Here is a 20,691-nt window from a genome sequence, read left to right as displayed (position 1 = left end):
CATTTAATTGAGTGTTAAGCAGAAAATCATACTCCATAGCTTCTTTCATCTTCTGTCATTTTACCAGCAGTGTGTGTGTGTGTGTCTGTGTGTGTGCGATTCTCTTTGTCTGCAGGGAAATAAGGGGTGTTTTCCCGAAATGTTTTGTGCACATGCCCCTACATGTCTGCACGGTTTCGGGTGGGCAATGAGTTTCAGGGAAGGGTTCAAAGAAATTGTTTGTGAGCCCCCCTGCAGGCTCGTACAATGCATCTGTGCTTTGTTGCTGATGATCTGTGTGTATCTCTTGTTTGTCTGCTGTTTTTTTGTGTGCCCCACTGCATGATCTTAATGACCACCGTGTCCTTTATTCCCTTTCATCATGTATACTGTCTCTCATTCTATACACTCCCTTTCTAGTGTGCACCATAGCTTTCCTTTCAACTTTACTTCACCCGCTTCATGTAACATACCTGGCAGGTCCTCCTGCAGTAGTTTCAGAAATACCTTCCTCTTCTCGTCTTGTCTCTTCTACTCCTGTGTACGTTTGACGCATCGGGTCACTTTGAAGTTGTGAGAGCTCCACAGAAACACTCCTCTCTCTCTCCTTGTTTCTCTAAGGGCCAACTGACACCAGCCTTTGAGGATGTGTGGAGGATCGTGCGGCCGGTGAAAAATGACACCACACTGATGTGGGGAAGCTGGTGATGCGGCTGCTTAATAACAGGTAACCACAAACTCTACACCTCTGTACCTCAACGCTTTACAAATCTCCAAAATTATTTTGCATCAAAGCAAATTTAAAAAAGAGTTTTTGCTGGTTTCAGGCACAGGAAGTAACCCAGGTACGATTCTTTGATTTGTTTTTAAAAGCCTACGGGGGTTATTACAAGGAAAAATTACAGATTTTTCTGTTATTCTCTCTGCAGTGGGAGCCCACACTGAGAACCTGATGGTGTGGGTTTGATGATGTGTGACTCACTGAGGACGAACTGATCTGGCAGCAGTTGACTCAGCAGTTCTATGTTCTTGTATAACAGAGAGCAGGAGGTGAAATGGGCCTCTGAGATAACTTCATGATCATCAGAATGCAGCTAAAATCTGATTTATTTCATGTGCTACAGTAAGAACTGGACAACCAAGCAGAAGGTTGTTCATCAGTGTCTGAGATCAAAAGTGCACTGTGCAAAAGTTGGAAAATAGGTACAAGTGTTGTGTAATTTAGATTCCCATGACCCAAATTAAAATGAAAAGAAAATTAAGGATTCAGGCATTTAAAATTTTAAAAGTCTTTGTACTCCCTACAAAAAAAAAGCAAACAAGGTTTTGATGCATTCTGAATAGCTGAAAAGGAACAAAACCAGAAAACTTTGAGAAAAGTGAGCTGTTTCTTTGCTCCAAATGAATCTTTAACTAACTTTTGTATCCTTGTGCTGCCCCATTTGAGTGTGCTGTGCTAAGTAAATGAAGAAGCTGACTGTGGATACCTGTTCTCTGACCTTATTTGCCTGACAGCTCAAGTCTGCGAATCATTCACAGACATCCTAGATATCTGTGCATAGCATGTGTGGAATGAACATGTACCATATATAAATCTCTTTGAGAAGTGACCCAACTTTTCCTCCATCATTTGTTTAGAATCTGTCTCAAATATTTTGCTAATGCAATTGAAGGTCAAGGCCTATGGTTTAGGAATTTTTTAATCACTGATTACACCCCTAAAAACTCCTCTCTATGTATCAAAGTTACATATTTAGAGGGTTTTCCCATCAAAATAATTCCTTCCTGCCATCCAAATGGTTTAGACGTAACTCTACACCGTTGCTTCCTCTGTGAAGTCTCTTCCTCTCTCATCACTCACCCCTCATCGCTCGCTCCCCTACAATTCTGCTCAAATACCGTAAGGCTACTCCATGTTACACAATGGCAACTTGTCAAGCTGGAAACCGATTCTGAAGAAGAAGAATTACTCAGAAAACTCCACCCCACAAGTTTATGGGATCGGTCTGTTTTTGTTTCAGTTTACAGGAAGTCTGTGTTTTTGACACTGTAATCGACAATCTCAAAAACATGGAGTTTTAGGGTTGAAATGCTCAGTAATGGCATTGACTGCTAATTTTGGTCATGATCTGTCTTCTTGTATATAATAAACACATGTTATCAAGGTAAAATACTTTAATCGGAGGGGATCTTTAAAAGCAAATTGTATGTTTCTCAGTAATTACAAAAATCCAAATATACTGTATATGGAAAAAAGAACTACTGAGGCTTGATACGCCCTTCAGTTAAAAGGACAATACAAGTTTTTTTGTTGTTGTTGTTGTTTTTTTAAAGGTTTTTAAAAAGTCTAAATGCTGTTTTTTCACTTACATTGAAACTGGCACATGCTGTTTCATTGGTTAGCCTGACTTCTTCAAAGCTACTGGCTCGAATGCAAAGTAAATTAAGTTGTCTAAAAATAAATTAGATCAGCTGGCACATGCATACTGTTATCTAAAATCGATGCCACTCCCTTGAAATGTGATACTGGTCACTGAAGTTTAAACATCAGAAGGTCTGTAACACCAACTTCCTTTTATACAAATGGTGTCAATCACTTGGTGTGAGGTTGATCCTCATACTCACTACAACAAACTGTTGTTCAGTTTGGTGCTGGGTTAAAGCTTTGGTGATCAGTGTCCGTGTTCTAGTAAGTATTAAACACTTGTGTTCCAGCTTTCTAAGCTTATGAGATTTAATCAGTAAGTTAAGGGATAAAGGTAACATTGATTTACAAAAACGTTTTTCCTTGCTCCACAGTTGAATCATGGGAAACGTGGAAAGTCAGAATGGGGACAGTGGTTTCTACGGCGACGTGACAGGCCATCTCTCCCGTAAGAGTGCATCCCGCTCTCTCCGCCTCTCCAGCAAGCAGCCGATCACCCGCCGATCAAGGCATTCATCTTCAGTGAAACAGGAGCACCGAAACTCTGAAGCCTCAACTCGCTCCTCCAGCACTCCGAGCATCCCACAATCCTTAGCAGAGAACGGACTGGAGCTTTTCAACGCGCCAGATGAGTTTGGAGACTTTGGCATCAACCCGCACTGGACGCAACGCGTTGCTATGACAATGAGGCCGGAGTCCTATCAGCAGGACGACGACCCCTTGGCCACCCCGACTCCTGAAACCTCAGAGGCCGACACTGTCGCTCAGGATGGAGGAGAGGACTCAATGGGGGAGGGAGACGTTCTTGGAGATGAGAGGTACCTCCAGAGGATGACCGAGGGCCCCAGGGAGGGAGGGAGCTTTAAAAAGAAGCGGTCGAAGTCGGCAGACATGTGGAGAGAGGACAGTCTGGAGTTCTCTCTGTCTGACCTGAGCCAGGAGCATCTGACCAGCACTGAGGAGATGGTCGATGGTGGGGAAGAAGAAGAGGAGGAGCAGTTCACGTGCCCTCGAGGCAATGCAGGTGATGATAATGAACACACAAAACACGTACAATTTTCTCATGTACTGACATTAGTGTAAATTATGCCTCTAAGCATGGAAGTTTAATCTATGTTCTATTAGAATAGGGAGGTATGTAGCATATAAGTTGAGGTTTATTGATGTCAAACAGCACTGTAACTGCCCAAGAGAGTGGTGGCTGATGGGTGAGAAGAAGTCCGTATATGTGTCTATGCATGTGTGTAGGGGTGTTGATTTGATTCGCTGCACAGGTGATGAGGGGGATGGAAGTGGGAAAAATTGCAGGCTCTCACTGAGTAGAGAAAAAATGATTTGAGGAAAATCTGCTGATTGAAGGTTAGCTGCCATCCATCAGTTGCAGCGGTTCAGTTGATCACAGGGTTGTTAGCTTTACTGGCGCTGTGCCGGAGCTGCGGGAGTTCAGTGTGACAGCAGGCGGTGGCGAGTAACTGCAGCAGGTCCAAGCGCTGCCATAAGTGAATAATGTATGGGCTTTTACTGCAGACACACAGACTCACAATCACTCACAAAAATCATTCACAGAGAGACCTGCGGAGAAGGTTAAATGTGGCAAAGTCATCTGAAAGTAACTGACAGTAATCAGGATACACTAAACTCTCCTTGCTTTGACTCATACACATATGCACACACACACACACAAATACACACACTTCCTCTGCAGTAACCACCTGTGTGTGTTCCAGGCTCAGCTGAAAGGGCATCATCTCTGGACCATCTGTGCAGCCAGCAGAGTCCAGGCCTCAGGGGGCAGAGGAGTCGCTATGCTAAAAACCGCAGAGAAACCGATTGCGATGGAGATGGAGAAGGAGAGGAGGGGCTGATGTCTCCATCCGAGGAGGACGGCGGCGGGTATGGAGCATTCACGCTCCCTTGCCGACGCTCACACTGCCTCTCTGAGGGCTTGGCAGGGTTAGGTATTCCAACTGCACCATGTCCTGCCTTCCAGGGACGACGTGCACAGACTACTCAGGTTTGTTCACATTTCACAAAAATCTGAATAAATATGCAAAGCAGACAAAACTGTTCTCTTTTTCTGCTGTTGTCTTGTGTTCTGTCTTTTTTTTTGTCCCTATTTTCTGAAATCCAGACCCCTAAACTTAGAACGATAGGACTTTGTTTACTACTAGTTTCCAGGAAGTTCAGGCGGTTCACAGAAATGACAGAGGGCACCAGTCAATCCAGCAAATTAACATTCTGTTGACAACCAGAGACATTTCCTGTGTGTGCTTATGCTCGGCAAGTTGTGTGTATGCATGTTATATGCATGCAGTGTGTGTCCATATTTGTGCAGATGGGAATGGGATTACAAGAAATCAGATAGTTCCTATGCGTCCTTGCACAGATAAATATACACAATGAAGACAAGCAGATTAACTCAAAGAGTAAGTCAGACAGCAAAGTTGGCGTAATGTATCACCAAGAAGCCAGTGAATAAGAGAATCAATTGATTAAAAACAAAACTTTATCAGCAGAATTAAAAATATATGCATGTGCTTTCTGTAATTTTTGCATGTCATTGATTAACAAAAGTTGCCAAATAAGAAGGAAGTACTAAAATAGTTAACCAGGCTTTTCTTTCAACTCATTCCCAGAACCCCTAAGCACCCTTGGATAGCAGATCACCCCTAAGTGCTTATTATAAATTCATCTAGCCGGGCTGAGGGGGTTGTTGGATATAAATAGACCGACAACACAGCAAAAACAAAGAGAAACAGAACAGAGGGAGATTCAGTTTGGTGAAGGCACGGAGAACCTCCGGCTCAAAGTGAAAAGCTTTCTTTTATCAGAAATGCATGGAAAATACCAGACAGACACTATGATGCACTAAAGCACATTGCAACATGTATGTACACACTCAAAGTAAACCCCCCATGTGTCCTGAGTTGTCGGGTTGATTTGAGAGAAATTTTGTATTATATAGACAGCCAGATTGGTTATTCAGTTTCACTAGTTTATATTTTGATGATCCAAATACATTTGTTTCTGGTTCTTTTTTTCTGGATGACAGGACATCTCAGGTGTTTTGGGTGAAGGAAGTGAGTATGGAGACAGTGGGATCGACGGCGTGGCCACAGAGATAGATGGAGACGGAGAACTGGTGTCCCGGCGATGTAAAGCCATGTCAGCCTCTTTCTCAGTCTACTCGGCCACCGAGAGCAGCGTCTTCAACGGTAGCGACAGCGGCAGCAGCAGTGCAGGAGGAGGAGAAGGAAGAGGTGGCGAAGGAGGCAGGGGAGGAGTGTATGAAAACTTCAGGAAGGAGCTTGACAATCAAGCCTGGGTTAGTTACTTTTGTGTGTGTGTGTGTGTGCATTTATTTAAAACACAGTTTGTACAACAGATCCACTGAGTTTCTAACACCTTCATCTTTCACTCACTCTCTTGTCAGACAATTCAGGGCCGAGACTGCACGGAGGAGGCAGGTTCTGCTGTGAGCGATGAGCAGAGCAGCGGCACACTGAGCAGCGCCTACCCATCTGACACTGTGATTGGCTGTGCACAAGGCACAGTGAGGAAGGCAGGAGCTCTGGCTGTGAAGAACTTCCTGGTTCATAAGAAAAACAAGAAGGTGGAACCTGCAACGAGGCGCAAGTGGAAACACTACTGGGTTTCTCTGAAAGGTATTGCACAGACTTACTTTTCTGTTAAAGATGAGCTTTTTTTCCTATATGTGATGGTGATCAATGGAGAACGGCAGGGTTCAGGTACCCATCTAGATTCCTGCTGAGGACCTTGTGCTTACATGGTGTGCACCTCAGAGCTTGACGCAGCACACTCCTTGCAAGCTCTTAGATGAGCACAAACACTATTATCCATGCTTCCGAGACTGCAAACAAATCATTTTAAACAAAATCTTGCAACCATAATGTCACATTTAGATGAGAATCTCCACCGGACCCCAACCTGTTTATTCTCCTGCTCTTTCTCTCCTGTTTAGACTATAATCACATCAGACTTAACACAGTCCATGCCCTTGGTTGTCAGCCCTGCTGTCCTCTCTCACACTCTTCGGTGTGGCCTTACATTTCCTCTCCTCAGTCTCATCACAATTTAATTTTATGGTGGGATCCGTGTCTAATCCAATCTCGTCCTTTTGAAATGCACAAGATACAGCAGCTGCATTCCTGTCTGCCTCCACTGTTTGTGTCCACCACTTTTAAAGTAGATAATCTTCCTGACATCATGTTATACATTTGCACTCATAACCAACAATGTGGAAAAATAAAAATTGAATATATTATTGGCATAAAAGCATTTTTTTCAGTGTTAGTTGCATTTTTTATGCAGATTTTATCTAAAATAAAACAGCAACACCTAGCATTTAACGTGTCTTTTGTTTCTGTTCTTCAAGGCTGCACCCTTTTCCTGTATGAATCCGATGGTCGTTCAGGTATCGACCACAACAGCGTTCCAAAGCATGCGCTGTGGGTGGAGAACAGCATTGTCCAGGCCGTACCTGAACATCCCAAGAAGGACTTTGTGTTCTGCCTCAGCAACTCTGTCGGTGACGCTTTCCTCTTCCAGGTGAGGGAATCACTGGAATTCAAAACATCCGTGTGACATAATACCTCTGTTGCTTTCCAAACAAAAGCTTAAGGAATGTTTTTTTATGCAATTATGCAGGTAAGTCAAAGCAGCAGAAGTATTTTATATATAATATATCTATAAAACATAATGGGGAACCACGTTTTTTAGTGATTTCATTGTTTTTTTGGGACTAACAAAAAATAAGACAGAAAGGAATAGATGGAAATGAAAGAAAAGCCAATTTCCCCTGAGGGATTTTCTGTGTGTGTGTGTGTGTGTGTGTGTGTGTGGGTGTGTGTGTGTCTGTGCTCATCTGTGGTCACATGACCTTTAGCCACGTGTGGGAGATAAGACAATACTGCGTCCGTGTGTTTGCTTTATGTCTGACATGTTTAAAGGCCACACTGTCATAGTGTGACAGTGATCCACCACAGGGACTATTGTGTAATATTAAAATGTGTCTATTTATATTCATGACAGCTCTCCACAGTGACATTCAAGTCATGAATAGGAAATATGTAACAAAATGATGAGATTATAGTGACCAAATTCTCCCAGAGGCCAATATTAGGACTTCAATTCTTTCAGCTGTCAGTTGTTTAATGTCATCTCCTCTCTGTTTTGACTTACTCTACAGAGATTTTACCAGCTATGTTTCCTTTCCCCTCCCTCCCCACCTCTCTTGTCAGACATCGGGCCAAACGGAACTGGAGAACTGGATCACAGCGATCCACTCCGCATGTGCTGCTGCTCTTGCTCGGCAGCACCACAGGGAGGACACCGTACGACTGCTGCGAACCGAGATCCGCAAGCTGGAGCAGAAGATCGACATGGACGAGAAAATGAAGAAGATGGGAGACATGCAGCTGTCCACCGTCACTGACGCCAAGAAGAGAAAGACCATACTTGAGCAGGTATGAAGGAGTCATAGGGGAGCTGAAAATGCTATCAAAAGTAGTCAAATAGAGTAAAAGTGTAAATGATGTGCAATGAGTAATAGAGAAATAACACCCATCAGACACAGACAGAAATCTCAGTCTTTTTTTTCACAATGCAAACTGGTAAAACTTTACATCCACATGATGCTGACATGAACCAGTTTTGTGATCTCATGTGTAAAAAAACCCGCTTGTGACTTTAGCTTCCAGTTGACTTGAGTGAAAAACACCTAAGGGGCCTTTACAGATGCACATCTTTGTACGTTTGAACCACCCTGATCCTCTCGCACACTAAAATCTCTGCACTAAATCATCTCTAGTGCGTGGCGTCATCCAGACAAAATGTTCTTAAGGAGTGCTTCCAGCCGCAGATGTTTTCAAATATCCCAACTGGTGCTCATTTATTAACACATGCAAGTGCAGCAAACTGCAGAATATCTATAACACATGCCAAAACGCTTGCAACGCATTTATTAGTTGGCAGGTGAATCTGAAATCTCTTGCTAATCCCTTTCTACATTTAGTATGTGTTTTAAAATGAGGCAAAGCTTTTCTAGGATCAGATTTGTTCACTTTCAATGGAACATGGCTTTATTCTTCTTCCATGCATGTCTGGAGTTGCTGCTGAATGTTAAAGCAGAATTGCATGTAAACATTGCAATCGAGTCAAAGAATGTGTTCATTAACAATAGGCCTCCTTGTCCAAGCAAGTTTCGCTTTCTTTATATGTGTGTGGCATTTGGTTAATAGCCAACGATACGAATGTTACATAAAAAGCACTGTGAAGGCGTTAATGGCAGTCATGCAGAACAGTTGCCTTTTCTGAGAAAGCACATGGATTCAACACTATACAGGCATTAACCTGAGTACACAACCATATAATCATCTGACTTTTTGTCCAGATCGCTATCTGGAACCACAATATTCTGCAAATTGAGTTTAGGAATAGATCTATGTTGAACCCAAAGAAAAAGCATTTGCTTTAATTTGTGTGAAGCCCTGGAACAAACAGGTGATGGCAGGAACTAGTGCATATTAAATTTAGTTGGTGTTTCATCATGAGTGTGTATGTGTGTGTCCCTGTGTTCCACCTCCCACGGCCCACCCTGTGATACATAGCACATAGCACAGCAGGTCGGCAACTGGTGGGGGTTGTGTTGGTGAGTAATACCTCTCCACAGGGGCTGCAGCACTCCCACATCTCACTCCCTCTGAAACAACCGAATAACCGTCTAACACAAAGTGATATTTTATGCATATTTTATCTTTTTGTTTCTTTATCAGTGTTATGGTTTGCATTAGGGGCCAGATTTAATTTAGGAGATAAATCTTTATCAGCAAAGTTGGTTGCATTATGGCAGATTTATAACTCTTGGTTTTGACTCTTTAATCTCTCCCGCTGTTAGATCTTCTTGTGGGAGCAGAACTTGGAGCGGTTCCACATAGATCTCTTTCGCTGTCGCTGCTACCTGGCCAGTCTGCAGGGCGGCGAACCTCCCAATCCCAAACGCCTCCTGGGCTTCGCTTCCCGTCCAACCAAGCTGGCGATGGGACGACTGGGCATCTTCTCGGTTTCTTCCTTTCATGCACTGGTATGATTAAACATGCACTCAGTCATGCACACACATTTTTAGAACTGGTATTTCACTGCTCATTCCAACTGTCTATCCAACTTGCTGTAATCTTGCCCTTAAACCTAATCAGAACTCATTAATCTGAACTCTGCCCCGCGTGTCTCTACATGCTCCAGTAGGCATAGCGTGAGAGGTTCCCAACTGCCGACCTTCAATAACAGCCCAGCTTGTAGAGTGGGTGTGTTTATCAGGCTGTGAGCGTCTTGTCACATACGCCCACTGAGAGCAAGAATTTCTGCTCATATGACAAGTGTTCAAACGAATAGACGCTGCATGTAACCTAAGGTTAAAACACACTGCAACTGAGCATGCAAATCGCAAACAGGAGAAGGGAAGTATAAATGATGCACACTATCTGCTGTGTTTGCCTTTTTTTTCTGTGGAAATTCTTTGTGGCAAGCAAGGAAGTAATTCAACTGAAATAGAATGAGGGGGGCTGGAGCCTATCCCAGCTGATTTAGGGTGAAGGCCGGGGACACCATGGACAGGTTGCTGGTCTATAGCAGGGCTACACTTAGAGACAGACAACCAAGTACACTCACACTTACGGACAATTTAGAATCACCAGTTAACCTCAACATATTTTTGGACTTGTGGGAGGAAGCCAGACAACCTGGAGTAAACTCATGCTGCACAGAGAGAACATGCAAACTCCACGCAGAAAGATCCTGGGTGTCCTCACCGGGACGCAAACCGGCGACCTTCTAGCTGCAAGGTGATGGTGCTAACCACCGAGCCACCTTGCAGCCCACAACAGAATCCAATACAAGAAATATTTCTATTTTGTTTTTTTTTTATTATTTCGTGCATATATGTATATATATATATATATATATATATATAAGATGTATGTGAAGACTAGGTAGGTCAGAAAGTGAAGACAAATGTGAAAGTGCCCTAAACTGGCATTATTTCTAACAGCCAGCAGGGGGTGCCTCCTCTGGTTGCCAAAAGAAATCTAACTGTATAGAAATCTGTTGGAAAACTTCAACTTCTTACTTGGTTTATTCACTCAGAAAACGTTTTTTTAATGTGTTTCTGGTCACAGTTGCTACTTTTAAGAGTTTTTGAATACATTAAGTTGTTCAGTTTGCACTTACTGCTACAATTTAGAGTAAATTGAACAATAAATCTGTGATGTAGTTGTTTTTTTGGCAGTACTGGTTTACTACTGAAGTGAATCCCAGCCTCTAACCCTAAACTCAATCAAAACCAACCTTTGAAGAACATGAACAAAACAAAAATGTCCTCATTGTGGAGACTTCCTCTCATCTTTTTTCCTCACACAAACTTCTCACCTGTCACAATACAGGTTTACGCTGAGATTTACATGTGTACCCACAGTGTCCTCACCGTGGAACATTCAGATCATTCTCTAACAAAGTGTCCCGAAAGAGAAGAAAAATGAAAACAAAGCATTCTTGCCAATTTGTCGTCCTCTGCTAGTGTTGACTGATTCAGCCTGTGGCTAAAGGCCAAGTCATTTGCTCAGTGCTCTACAATGTGTTCGTTGTCACCTTGAGTGCTCCAGGAATGTACAGAATGAACATCAACATGGATGGAATGATCTATATGCTGCTGGGTATCACGCGGCTCTTCGCTTTGCCAAATAGCATCCTGGAAACAAAGAGTGAAGAGAAAGAAGTAGAAGCAACGCACACAAGAACACACGCACAACATCAGACATTGACAGTGTTCCTTTTTTTTTTGTGATTGGTGGATCGATACAAACTCTGTTAGTAAGCTGCCATCCCTGAGGCACTTTCCCACAAACAGGCTTAACACTCTCTGCCCCTTGCTCCCCCCTCTTCCTTTTACAGCCTACACCCTCACTTCCTTTGTCTGTGTCCATCTCCCTCAGTCTCCCTCCTTTTCCATATGTGTTTTAATTTCTTTCTTTACCCTTTCATGTTTCATCTCTCAACCATCTCTATTCTCTCCCATTTTCTTCCCCTATTATACATCATCACATCTCTGGTTTTGAATATTTCCATTGCATTCCTCAAATATTGCTGTAAACGGCTACATTTATCAGGATAATCATACATTTGCCTCAAGTAAAACGACTATATAAATAATTTAGATTAAAATGAAATACATTAACAGAATTAAGAATGGAGCTTGGCAACTAATTAATGTAAGACAAAACAAATAAAATGAATTAATTCAGATTGCCTGTAGCAAAAATTCGTAGCAGTGTTTCCTCTGTCACAGAAAGAACATTTCTATTTCTAGACATTGTAGTAAAACAGGCAGTAAAAAGGCCGTGCAGCTTACATAAGGAGAGTCCTGAAGACAGTTTGACCTATTACTTTTGAAGTGTGTGCATGTCTGCTGAGGAGACAGCACATGGCGACATAACTGCACTACACGCATTGTGTGTGGATGCATACTATACGAGTGGTATGTGCATACGTACAACTCTATACTGGTGTATATTGAGTCTGAGCTACTCACAGTCTCGCAGTTGAGTGTGAATTAACCCAGAAATGCCAAGAGCTGTTTGTCTGTACCGTGTAGGAGGTCACTGATGGAGAGGCTGAAAGCTTTATGTGTGCCATTTGGGATGCTGGAAACATGTGTTTGCATACATATATATGTGCTGATGTGTTCCTGAGTCGATGCGTGCTTTTGTAAACTGCAAACAAGTAACTTATAGAATAAACAAAGACAGGCACCACTATCAGTTACCAACATACACGCTGTCACAGTTCTTTTATTTTTTTATTATTTCATTTGTTTGAACAGCAACTTAACAGTATAATTAAAACAATGCATATTAATGAGACTGATATTAAATATCAAAGGCAGAAACATTCCCAGTGGTGTCAAGCAAGCTGTGCAGTTAACAACATGCTGGACTCCTGGACTGCTTGAGTTCTTTTGTAGATAGCTGCTTATTCACATGTTAAATAGGGGACACTTTGACAAATATTGACTTTTTAAGTAGATGAGAAGTTTTTTAAGACTCATTATGTACACAGGAGAGACATGAATGTCTTTAAATGAAATGTCAATCGCTCATATATACATTCCTTTAAAAATCACAGCATGAATTGACATCAAACAGTACATTTAAGGATATTTAATCCTCCTGTTATCTTTGGGGTCAGTTTGATCCCATTCAATGTTTAACATCTCTATATAAGTCATTGACATTTTTTGTTCAGTTTAATTTAAAGGGCTATTTACACATAAAGTTGGGTAGCAGTTTTAATTATGATATTTTCGGGAGGTTTAAATTGCTGGGGTCAAATTAAACCCATAAATAAAAGATGTCAGTAAATTTGAAGGTAATAGGAGTGTTAAGGTTCAAATGCACTTCCCATTAACCCCACGTTCTCTGTAATTATCGCTGTCACAGGTGTCTGCTCGTACAGAAAGCAGCATCCGGAGGCGGAGCCAGGCCGTTCCTCGCACCTTCAGTAAACGCCGCAGCCGTTTCTCTTCGCTGTGGGGGCTGGACACCACCTCCAAGAGGAAGACCAAAGGACATCCTTCGATCGACCAGGTTTCTAGTGACACATTCATTTTGACTGACTTCACAGTGTTTACTGCCAGACTAAGGAATAAGTGGATTTTGGTGATGATCCAACTCAGCAACTAAATATCCTGCATTTAACAGTTTTTGACATTCAATAGAAATCACTGGCATAAAACACTGTGTGTTTGTAGTTTGTACTCAAAGTGCTGTCTAGCTGTAGATGTATTAACTGCTCTGTAGGCGATGCATTTGACACGTACTGTGCTCTGCGTGGCTGCAGGTGTTTGCTGACGGGATGGAGCCTGTGAGAAAGCCCTTGGAGCGCATGTTTGAAGACTCTGCCAGTGAGAAATCTGTAAGAGCTCAGCCACCTTTATTTGTCAGAATCAAACTGTACCTTCCAGTTAAATTTTGTGTCCTCTTTGACATTTGTTCATGTGTTTTATTTTATTTTTTCCCCTCTAAATGTGGATCAAGATAAAGCTCACTTAACTAAAAGAAATTAGGGCGTTAGATATTAGGGAAACATGCGGATGAATGACTCCTTAAAGTCTTATTTTCCTCTGAAGCACATCGTAAGCGACATGTGTAATGAGGTAGATTTCAGATTATCTACATTCCTATTGTGGTTCTCTTCCATTCTGCAGCCAAATTAAAATGTCAAAGCCCCAACAGTGAATGTTTATTTCTATACAGTAATAATCTCCCTAAACTTAAACATGGTTCCTCCTCCCTTTCTTAGTTTAGCTTTATCTGCAGACCAGAGCTTATGTAGCCGTCGGGTAACTCATTGTCTTTGTTTTGGTCTTTTTTTGTAAGCCAAAAGCAAAACCACTGGGGCATCTTATCAACCTCTGTACTTGTATAATGGGTTACAGGCTTCTTAAGACCCCCAGGCCAGCAGCATGGCCGGATTTTCCACCTCCTTTCACTTAACTCAGTTCCTTTTTGGTGCTCTGGTTCTTCATTTGGAGGGTTATCTGGGGAAGGCACAAAATCCCTGCACCCTTCCGCACCAATGAGCACTTCTTTGAGGTCATTTTGAAGCTCTCGCTTTAATATTTTCAGACATCTACCTCTCTCCTCGATGAGGGGCGATTGGAGAAATTTGCCGACTTATGAAACTTTAAAAGCTGCAGAATCCTTCTCTTTTAATTTCATCAGATGATTCTCGGGTTTATTTGTGGCACATAAACAGCATTTTTCATCTTATGCAGCTGTTCCTTCCGCCTGCATCAGACGACAAATTATTTGCTTCATGCTTCAAGCCTTTGCAAAGTACAAAGGGTCTGGAACGCCTTTTTTCTCACACACTTTTTTTTTTTTCTCTCATTCTGCGTCACAGCTCGAGATAATGCCATTATTCTTATTCTCCTCTCTCATTTTAGTTTATCAAACAACATTACCAGATTAGTGTTGACAGATTCCCATTTCTTTTTATTTGCTCCAGGCAACTCCAACTCTCTCAGCATCAAATAGGTTATCCACTGGAGGGATATTTCTGTCTGCTAATCCCGCGGAGACAAATTTGATCTGATATGTTCAGATCATTAGCTTTCTGATGCTTCAAGAAATTATGCAGACATTTGCTACCAAAGGGCTTGGCAGTTTCACACCATCTGTGCTTTTGTGTATCTGCTGTATTGACCACAATTTACAGACAACTGCAAATAGTGAATGATATCTTAAGAAAGAAAAAAACAGATCACCTAAGGCCAAGGTCCCCCCATAGTAATTTATGGCAGCCTGATAAGTGATGAATTTATATGAACTGTAAAGGAAAAATGTCCAATTACCCAGGGGTTGTGCAAGGACAAGCATGCCAGCTCCATATTTTATGAGAGCTGGTACAAGGCAGCAGAGATGAGGAGGGGGAGGAAAGGCAGTCCTCTGTCTGAACCCAGATAGACACAAGCTCTGCAGCAATAACCCGCTCTGGCTGTGGAGGCCCCCAGTGGCAGACTGGGAGATCAATTTCCTTCCACCCACGCCCAGCTTCAGCTGGCAGGGTATGGGATGACCACAGAGAAACAAAAAAGATTTAACATGCTTCACTAGGTTGTAAAATAGAGCTTGAAATGCTGCATCAGTGACAAAGATTTCGATTTTTCTCAATGAGAATTTTCAGCAAGATTCGTTCCAAATGTTCACGTCTGATGGAAGAGTCCCAGCTTTAATTCTCTTGTTTGTTCTGGGGAATCCCATTGTTGGCATAAGAGGGAATGAGAGAAAAGGAGAATTTAGTAAGCCTCCTAGAACCCCCCAACCCAACCCCAGCAGAGGCATCCTAGATAGGCCAGGAGGGGAGCCAGATGGTGCCGAGCAGGGCTGGGAGTTCAGGGAGTTGGGGGAGGTACTAGTTACGGGCCCCCCAGTCTGTTGTCTGTCTGAGACAATGTGTGTGTGTTCTTCTTTATAACCTTGTGTGTCTGTGTTTTGTTTGTGCTTGTGAACATGTGTGTTTGTGAATACAAAAATGTGCTGTTGCATATAGTTTGCACTCTCTATCTCCTTCTCCGTCTCGCTTTCTCGCCAGCACACAGATTCACACACAAATACAGCCAAGTCTAAGTTCATTTCAGGAGGGACCACCGGGCCGGATTGCTAACTGTCAGCAGATTGTGTGGCGTGAATGAAAGATGGGGAGGAGGGAGCTGATGGAGTGATGTACAGATAGGGGAAAGGGCACCAGAAGGAGAGGGAATGATTAATGGGAGGGGGGCTGTGATAGTGGAATGAAGAAATAAATGTGAATGCTGTTACTTGATAGCAGGAGATACGTTACAGACAGTGTGAGGTCAAAAAGAAGAGACAAGAAGGAGAGGGGAGAGGCCGACATGACTGCCAGGTTGTCAGAGGTCAGATTGATGGGCTTAAAGGTTACAGACAATGGCTTTAACAGAATGCACTCGTGCCCATGAAAATGCACACACACATGTAACACATACTCATGCAGGGACACGACTGTATCGAGGGGGCCTCATCAACACTAATGAATTAGATTTTGTAAGCAGATCTCCTGCTGCTCTCAGGCCACCACCTGTTTCCATCATATTAGTCTAATCAATATGAGAAAATCTGGTTGCATTTCCAAGTAAGAAATAATGGAAGATTGCTGCATTAGTTTGACTGTGGAGGACAGAATATAGTTGTTTTTTCTGGATCTTCTTTAGAGCCTCAGCCGAAATTTAAAGGGTTTCGTGGTTACATTAAGTTTATGTTGGTGTGTTTTCTGTTTTTACTGGGTACAAAGGCTGCTCAAAGAGCAATAAACATTTGTGTATGTACTGTATTTTCAGAAGGAGAGAGAGGACTCTGTGAAAAGTCTTCCTCAGCAAAACGTGGACAGCGATATCTGGGTTCCTGATTACCTGAAACCCTCCTGGGTGTGTCTGCCGAACAATCAGCCTGTCCTGGCTATCGTACAGCCCGGTGAGACTGCGCTGGAAGTCCTGAGCTCCATCTGCAAGGTGGGCCATTACTGATAGCATTGCAAATGGGATATTACTTGAGTCTATTTACAGTACCTAATGATAGTATTCACCTCCCCTGGGAAGTTTTTACTTTTTATTGCTTTTCGATATCGAATCATGGTCAATATAATTATTTTTTTTGACAAGAATTCAGAAAAAAAGCAATTTTATGTCAAAGTGAAACCAGATTTCTACATAGTAATGTCAATTATTTAAAAAATATAAAATGTATAATAAGCAAGTAAGTATACACCCCCTTTAGAGTAACTAGATTCCACATATGTGCAGGAATTGGCGCTAGAAGTCAGAGTGAACAAAGTTACTGAAATGGAGATCATCAAAGTGCAGTGAATGTGTCAAAGCTTTATGGTAGAGTGACAAAGAGAAAGCCACTGTTAATAAAAATAAAAAAATAAAAAAACAAATTCATATCAAATCTAGACCAGAGTTCGCCAGAAGGCATACTCTGATGTTAACTGGATGAAGTGTGATGAAGAAAAAACTGAACTTTTTGGCAAACACACTGCTTATCCTCAACAAACACAGTTTCCCCTTGAAGCATGGTGGTGGCAGCACCATACTGTAGGGGATGCTTGCAGTGTCCACATGTGCAAGACTGACTGAAACTTATCCATATGGGCTCAATGCTGTAACTGTGGGCCTAATGTGCATCTACAAAATGAAAGGGGTGCAATCATTAATTTTACCCTTGATGTTTTTATTAAATGACATTGCTTTGTAGAAATCTGTTTTCATTTTGACATTTAAGATTTCTTTGTAAACTCTTGTCAAAAAGCCAACTCACATTGACCATGATTCAATGTTGAAAAGCAATAAAAAGGGCTCTGAATACTTTTTTATAGCCGCTGTAATTACCTGTAGGCCTGTTTCTTTAAGACTGAACTGCATATTGTACAGTACATTGTGTACAAAGGTGATAATTACAGACCAAACATTGTGCTCCATTTTCAGTAATTTGAAATGACAGTTTGCCCAACCTTTTCACTGTCAAAGCACATAAACTTTACTGCGTGTTGGTTGCACACACGTAAATGCTTCAACTAAAGTCAGTCAAGCTGCTAAGAATGCAAATCAAACACATGCAATGTTGACGTCTTATAAAACGGCACACAGCTCTGTTTAAAAGAGTTTAGAACGCCATAAGTAGTGACAAATATAGAATGCGATTTTACAGTCTGTAAAATAGTAATGGCACAATTGAACTTTTTTTTAATTCAGTTGCTGATAACAGGAAAACAACACCGATAATTACATGGAGATTATAAGAGGTTCAGAGGCTGTCTTCTTGAATGAAAATCTGAATATGAACCTGAGAATACCTGAGACTTCTTCTCTTCTACTTGTAGCGAGGCAGCAAAGCACCGTGGACGCCGTCTGTGATCTCAGACCGACAGTGTCACAGATCTTTTAATAATTTTCTTATCTTACATCATATTACTGTCACACCTAGTCTTGTCAATTTTCTTTCCACTTCAATCTTTTTTCTCCCTAATTGGTCTCAGTCAGAGACACACACAGAATAATGGTGCCTAATGATACGTTCCACTTAGAGAGTCTGTTGAAACACATGTATAGAGCTGGCTGGTGCGTGTGTGTATGTGGGAGTTTGTATGCATGCATGCCATAAACATGTCACAAGGAACTAGAGCGTTTAATTCATGGCGCTTGTGTGTTACATGCATGTAGACGTACATGGATTATTTCCATGGTTGGATACATATATGTGTCCTTTAGTCAGGGGATGCCATGAGCTACAGAGTGTGGTAACGATAAAGGGATATCTAGAAGAATGAACCACAAGTCATTAGAGTGATTATGTCTATCGTATTTTGCTTCTAATTGTCAATTTTAGCAGTTTCCTCCACTTAAATGTATGTTTTTACTGATTGTTCTCCAGACCCATAAGATCGACCCCTCTGGCCACTACCTGCGCTTGAAGGTGTGGATTGACAACCAAATGCTGTTCTACGTTCCCAAATTTGAAGAGGACGTCTCCGATCTGGTGAGGAACCACACACAGGAGCACTGTGGTATTATCTTGTGATGTAATTGGGTTAATGTCCCAATTTGGGATCCTGTACCATCGAGTAATGTGAAGTAATCAAAGAGTACAGTTATTTAAGTGTCATTTTTGTTTGTTATATTACAGTGTCCCATTTGGATTGTGGGGTCTTCACCTTATTATTAATTAATTTTTGTTCCTTTATTGGCAGATATGGATGCAAGCGTGTGCATGTTTTATGACTTGGTTGCTGATTTAATTTGCAATGCATACAAAATTCCCAGGATGCAAAAGCAGCACTTCTGCGTATGCTATAAATTATGCAAAATAGTATTCCAAGTGTATTATATGCACTATGAACATTTCTGTTTGTGAGTGTCTGTGCTTGAGCAGAATCTTATTATTCAAATAAACAATCACACTCGCCGAAAAGACCTCACCTTCACATTATTCAGCCAGTGTAAACCCCCAAATGAATCCTCTTTGTGACGGTGCTTTGTAGGTGATACGCTGAAATCTTTACTCAAAGCACAATCATTGTATAACTCACTCTTTTCCTCAAGAGCTCTTTTATCTTCCTGCTTTGATCAGTGACTCATTTCACCCTCTTTCATCCTTAGTCTATGATATTACGTTATTATTTCTCCTCAGCGAAGGCTATTACACACTGCAGACTTCTGTTCCTGTCTGTTGCTTCATACACACAGCTGTGTCTATGCTCTCGCCCGCTGTGAGGTCAAAGCCTTGTCTGAAGCACCCACTCACTTCACAGACTTGACCTGGATTTTGACCCCGCAACCTTGACATGCAATTGTTCTGCTAAAGAGCCACAGCAACACATGAATATATTCATTCTTTATTAGCAGTCACAGCAAAACCTTGACCTTATCCGTCCAGCGTCAGTGCTACCCTTCCATTTATTCCTCGCCAATTAAATCTAATTCTTTTTGTGTTTGCAGCTCTACAAAGAGATTGAGATTTGCCCCAAAGCAACCAAGGTGATACGTTTTGACAAAGCCGAGTCCTGCACCATCGGATATGGTATGCTTGTCTCTGACAATAGCTCTCAGTTCTTGACACGCTCTTAACGTCAGTATCAAAGTGATTTCATAATGGACTTTATTAAGTCATGCTTTGTTAATGACTAAAAAAGGATGATCCATTGTGTGCACATGTGGTCTAAAGTGGACCTAATCGCACTGTAGTTATGCTGCACATTGTCAAATAGAGATATTCTAAAGAGGCCTAATGAGAGGGGTTAATAAGTGAATCTCTTTGTCTATTTTTATAGGTTTTTCTGTGGCAGTTATCGACGAGGATGGGGTGCAGCAGCTCCACATTACTGAACTGAAAGCAGGAGGACTGGCTTCAGCTAAAGGTACTTATTTCTTTTTTATTAGGAAACAAACAAGTGTCGGATGTCTTTTACATTCTGTATCCTCAAAGTTGGTATTTAGAAATAGAGGACAAAAGACAACTAGAAGGGTGCTCGGATATGTCAATGATCAGATCTACACCAGAATCTAATGGGTTCTAGCTTTGCCCCTGCTCCACCTCTGCACCAAGTTTTATGAAATTCAGCCTCGTAGCTTTTTGTATAATCTTGCTGACAGACAAACAAACAAATGGCACTAAAAACATACCTCCTCCTCGGCTCTCGCTTCTCCGGAGGAACAGAAATCCAGGATAATTACCAGGGCTGAATCTGAGTGCTGTAACAACAAAGGTTATGTAAAGGGTATGTGAAAGCTGGGTAAATATTTCTCTCTTGAACCGACATTACACACTCAAACACCTGAGAAACACCTGATTCCACATTATATCTTATCAGTGTAGCTTTGTGTGACTGCATTCTGTCAGCTCCTGAGCCAACATAGATGGATTTCTTTTGTTTAGGGAGGAAGCACGGTGGCTTAGGGCAGGATAGAGAAGAGATGAAGAAAAAGAAAATACACAGTCTATCCTGAAAGGTGTTGTCAGAGGAGGAAAGCTGCTTGCTCATAACGATGATGCAGTCTTTTCATTTGAAATTCTGTGGCTCAACATTTTGGCACTCCACATCACCTTGGAAGTGGAGACCATAGAGAGGTCATTCACAGCTACAAAATGCCTCAGTCACTGTGTCTGTATGGCATAAACCAGCAGCCAGAAAATAAAGAAAGT

General features: G+C 41.8%; 1 protein-coding gene across 1 annotated transcript in view; it reads left to right on the top strand.

Moving 5' to 3' along the window:
• Positions 1–20,691, top strand: part of LOC103354493 (TIAM Rac1 associated GEF 1) — a 57,391-nt gene that overhangs the window by 15,249 nt on the left and 21,451 nt on the right. Inside the window, exons 2-15 of the mRNA XM_008277878.1 lie at positions 601–706; positions 2,779–3,428; positions 4,132–4,418; positions 5,457–5,729; positions 5,838–6,069; positions 6,801–6,973; positions 7,666–7,890; positions 9,321–9,506; positions 12,913–13,059; positions 13,313–13,387; positions 16,332–16,502; positions 18,424–18,528; positions 19,488–19,569; positions 19,820–19,906. Of these exons, the coding sequence (XP_008276100.1) occupies positions 2,786–3,428; positions 4,132–4,418; positions 5,457–5,729; positions 5,838–6,069; positions 6,801–6,973; positions 7,666–7,890; positions 9,321–9,506; positions 12,913–13,059; positions 13,313–13,387; positions 16,332–16,502; positions 18,424–18,528; positions 19,488–19,569; positions 19,820–19,906 (2,686 nt within the window). The 5' untranslated portion in view covers positions 601–706; positions 2,779–2,785. The remainder of the gene's footprint in view (positions 1–600; positions 707–2,778; positions 3,429–4,131; positions 4,419–5,456; positions 5,730–5,837; positions 6,070–6,800; positions 6,974–7,665; positions 7,891–9,320; positions 9,507–12,912; positions 13,060–13,312; positions 13,388–16,331; positions 16,503–18,423; positions 18,529–19,487; positions 19,570–19,819; positions 19,907–20,691) is intronic.

The sequence above is a fragment of the Stegastes partitus genome, unplaced genomic scaffold, assembly GCF_000690725.1.
Source record: "Stegastes partitus isolate 25-593 unplaced genomic scaffold, Stegastes_partitus-1.0.2 Scaffold109, whole genome shotgun sequence".
Lineage (NCBI taxonomy): Eukaryota > Metazoa > Chordata > Actinopteri > Pomacentridae > Stegastes > Stegastes partitus.
The sequence above is the reverse complement of the archived record's forward strand: the minus strand, read 5'-3'. Positions and strand labels throughout refer to the sequence as shown.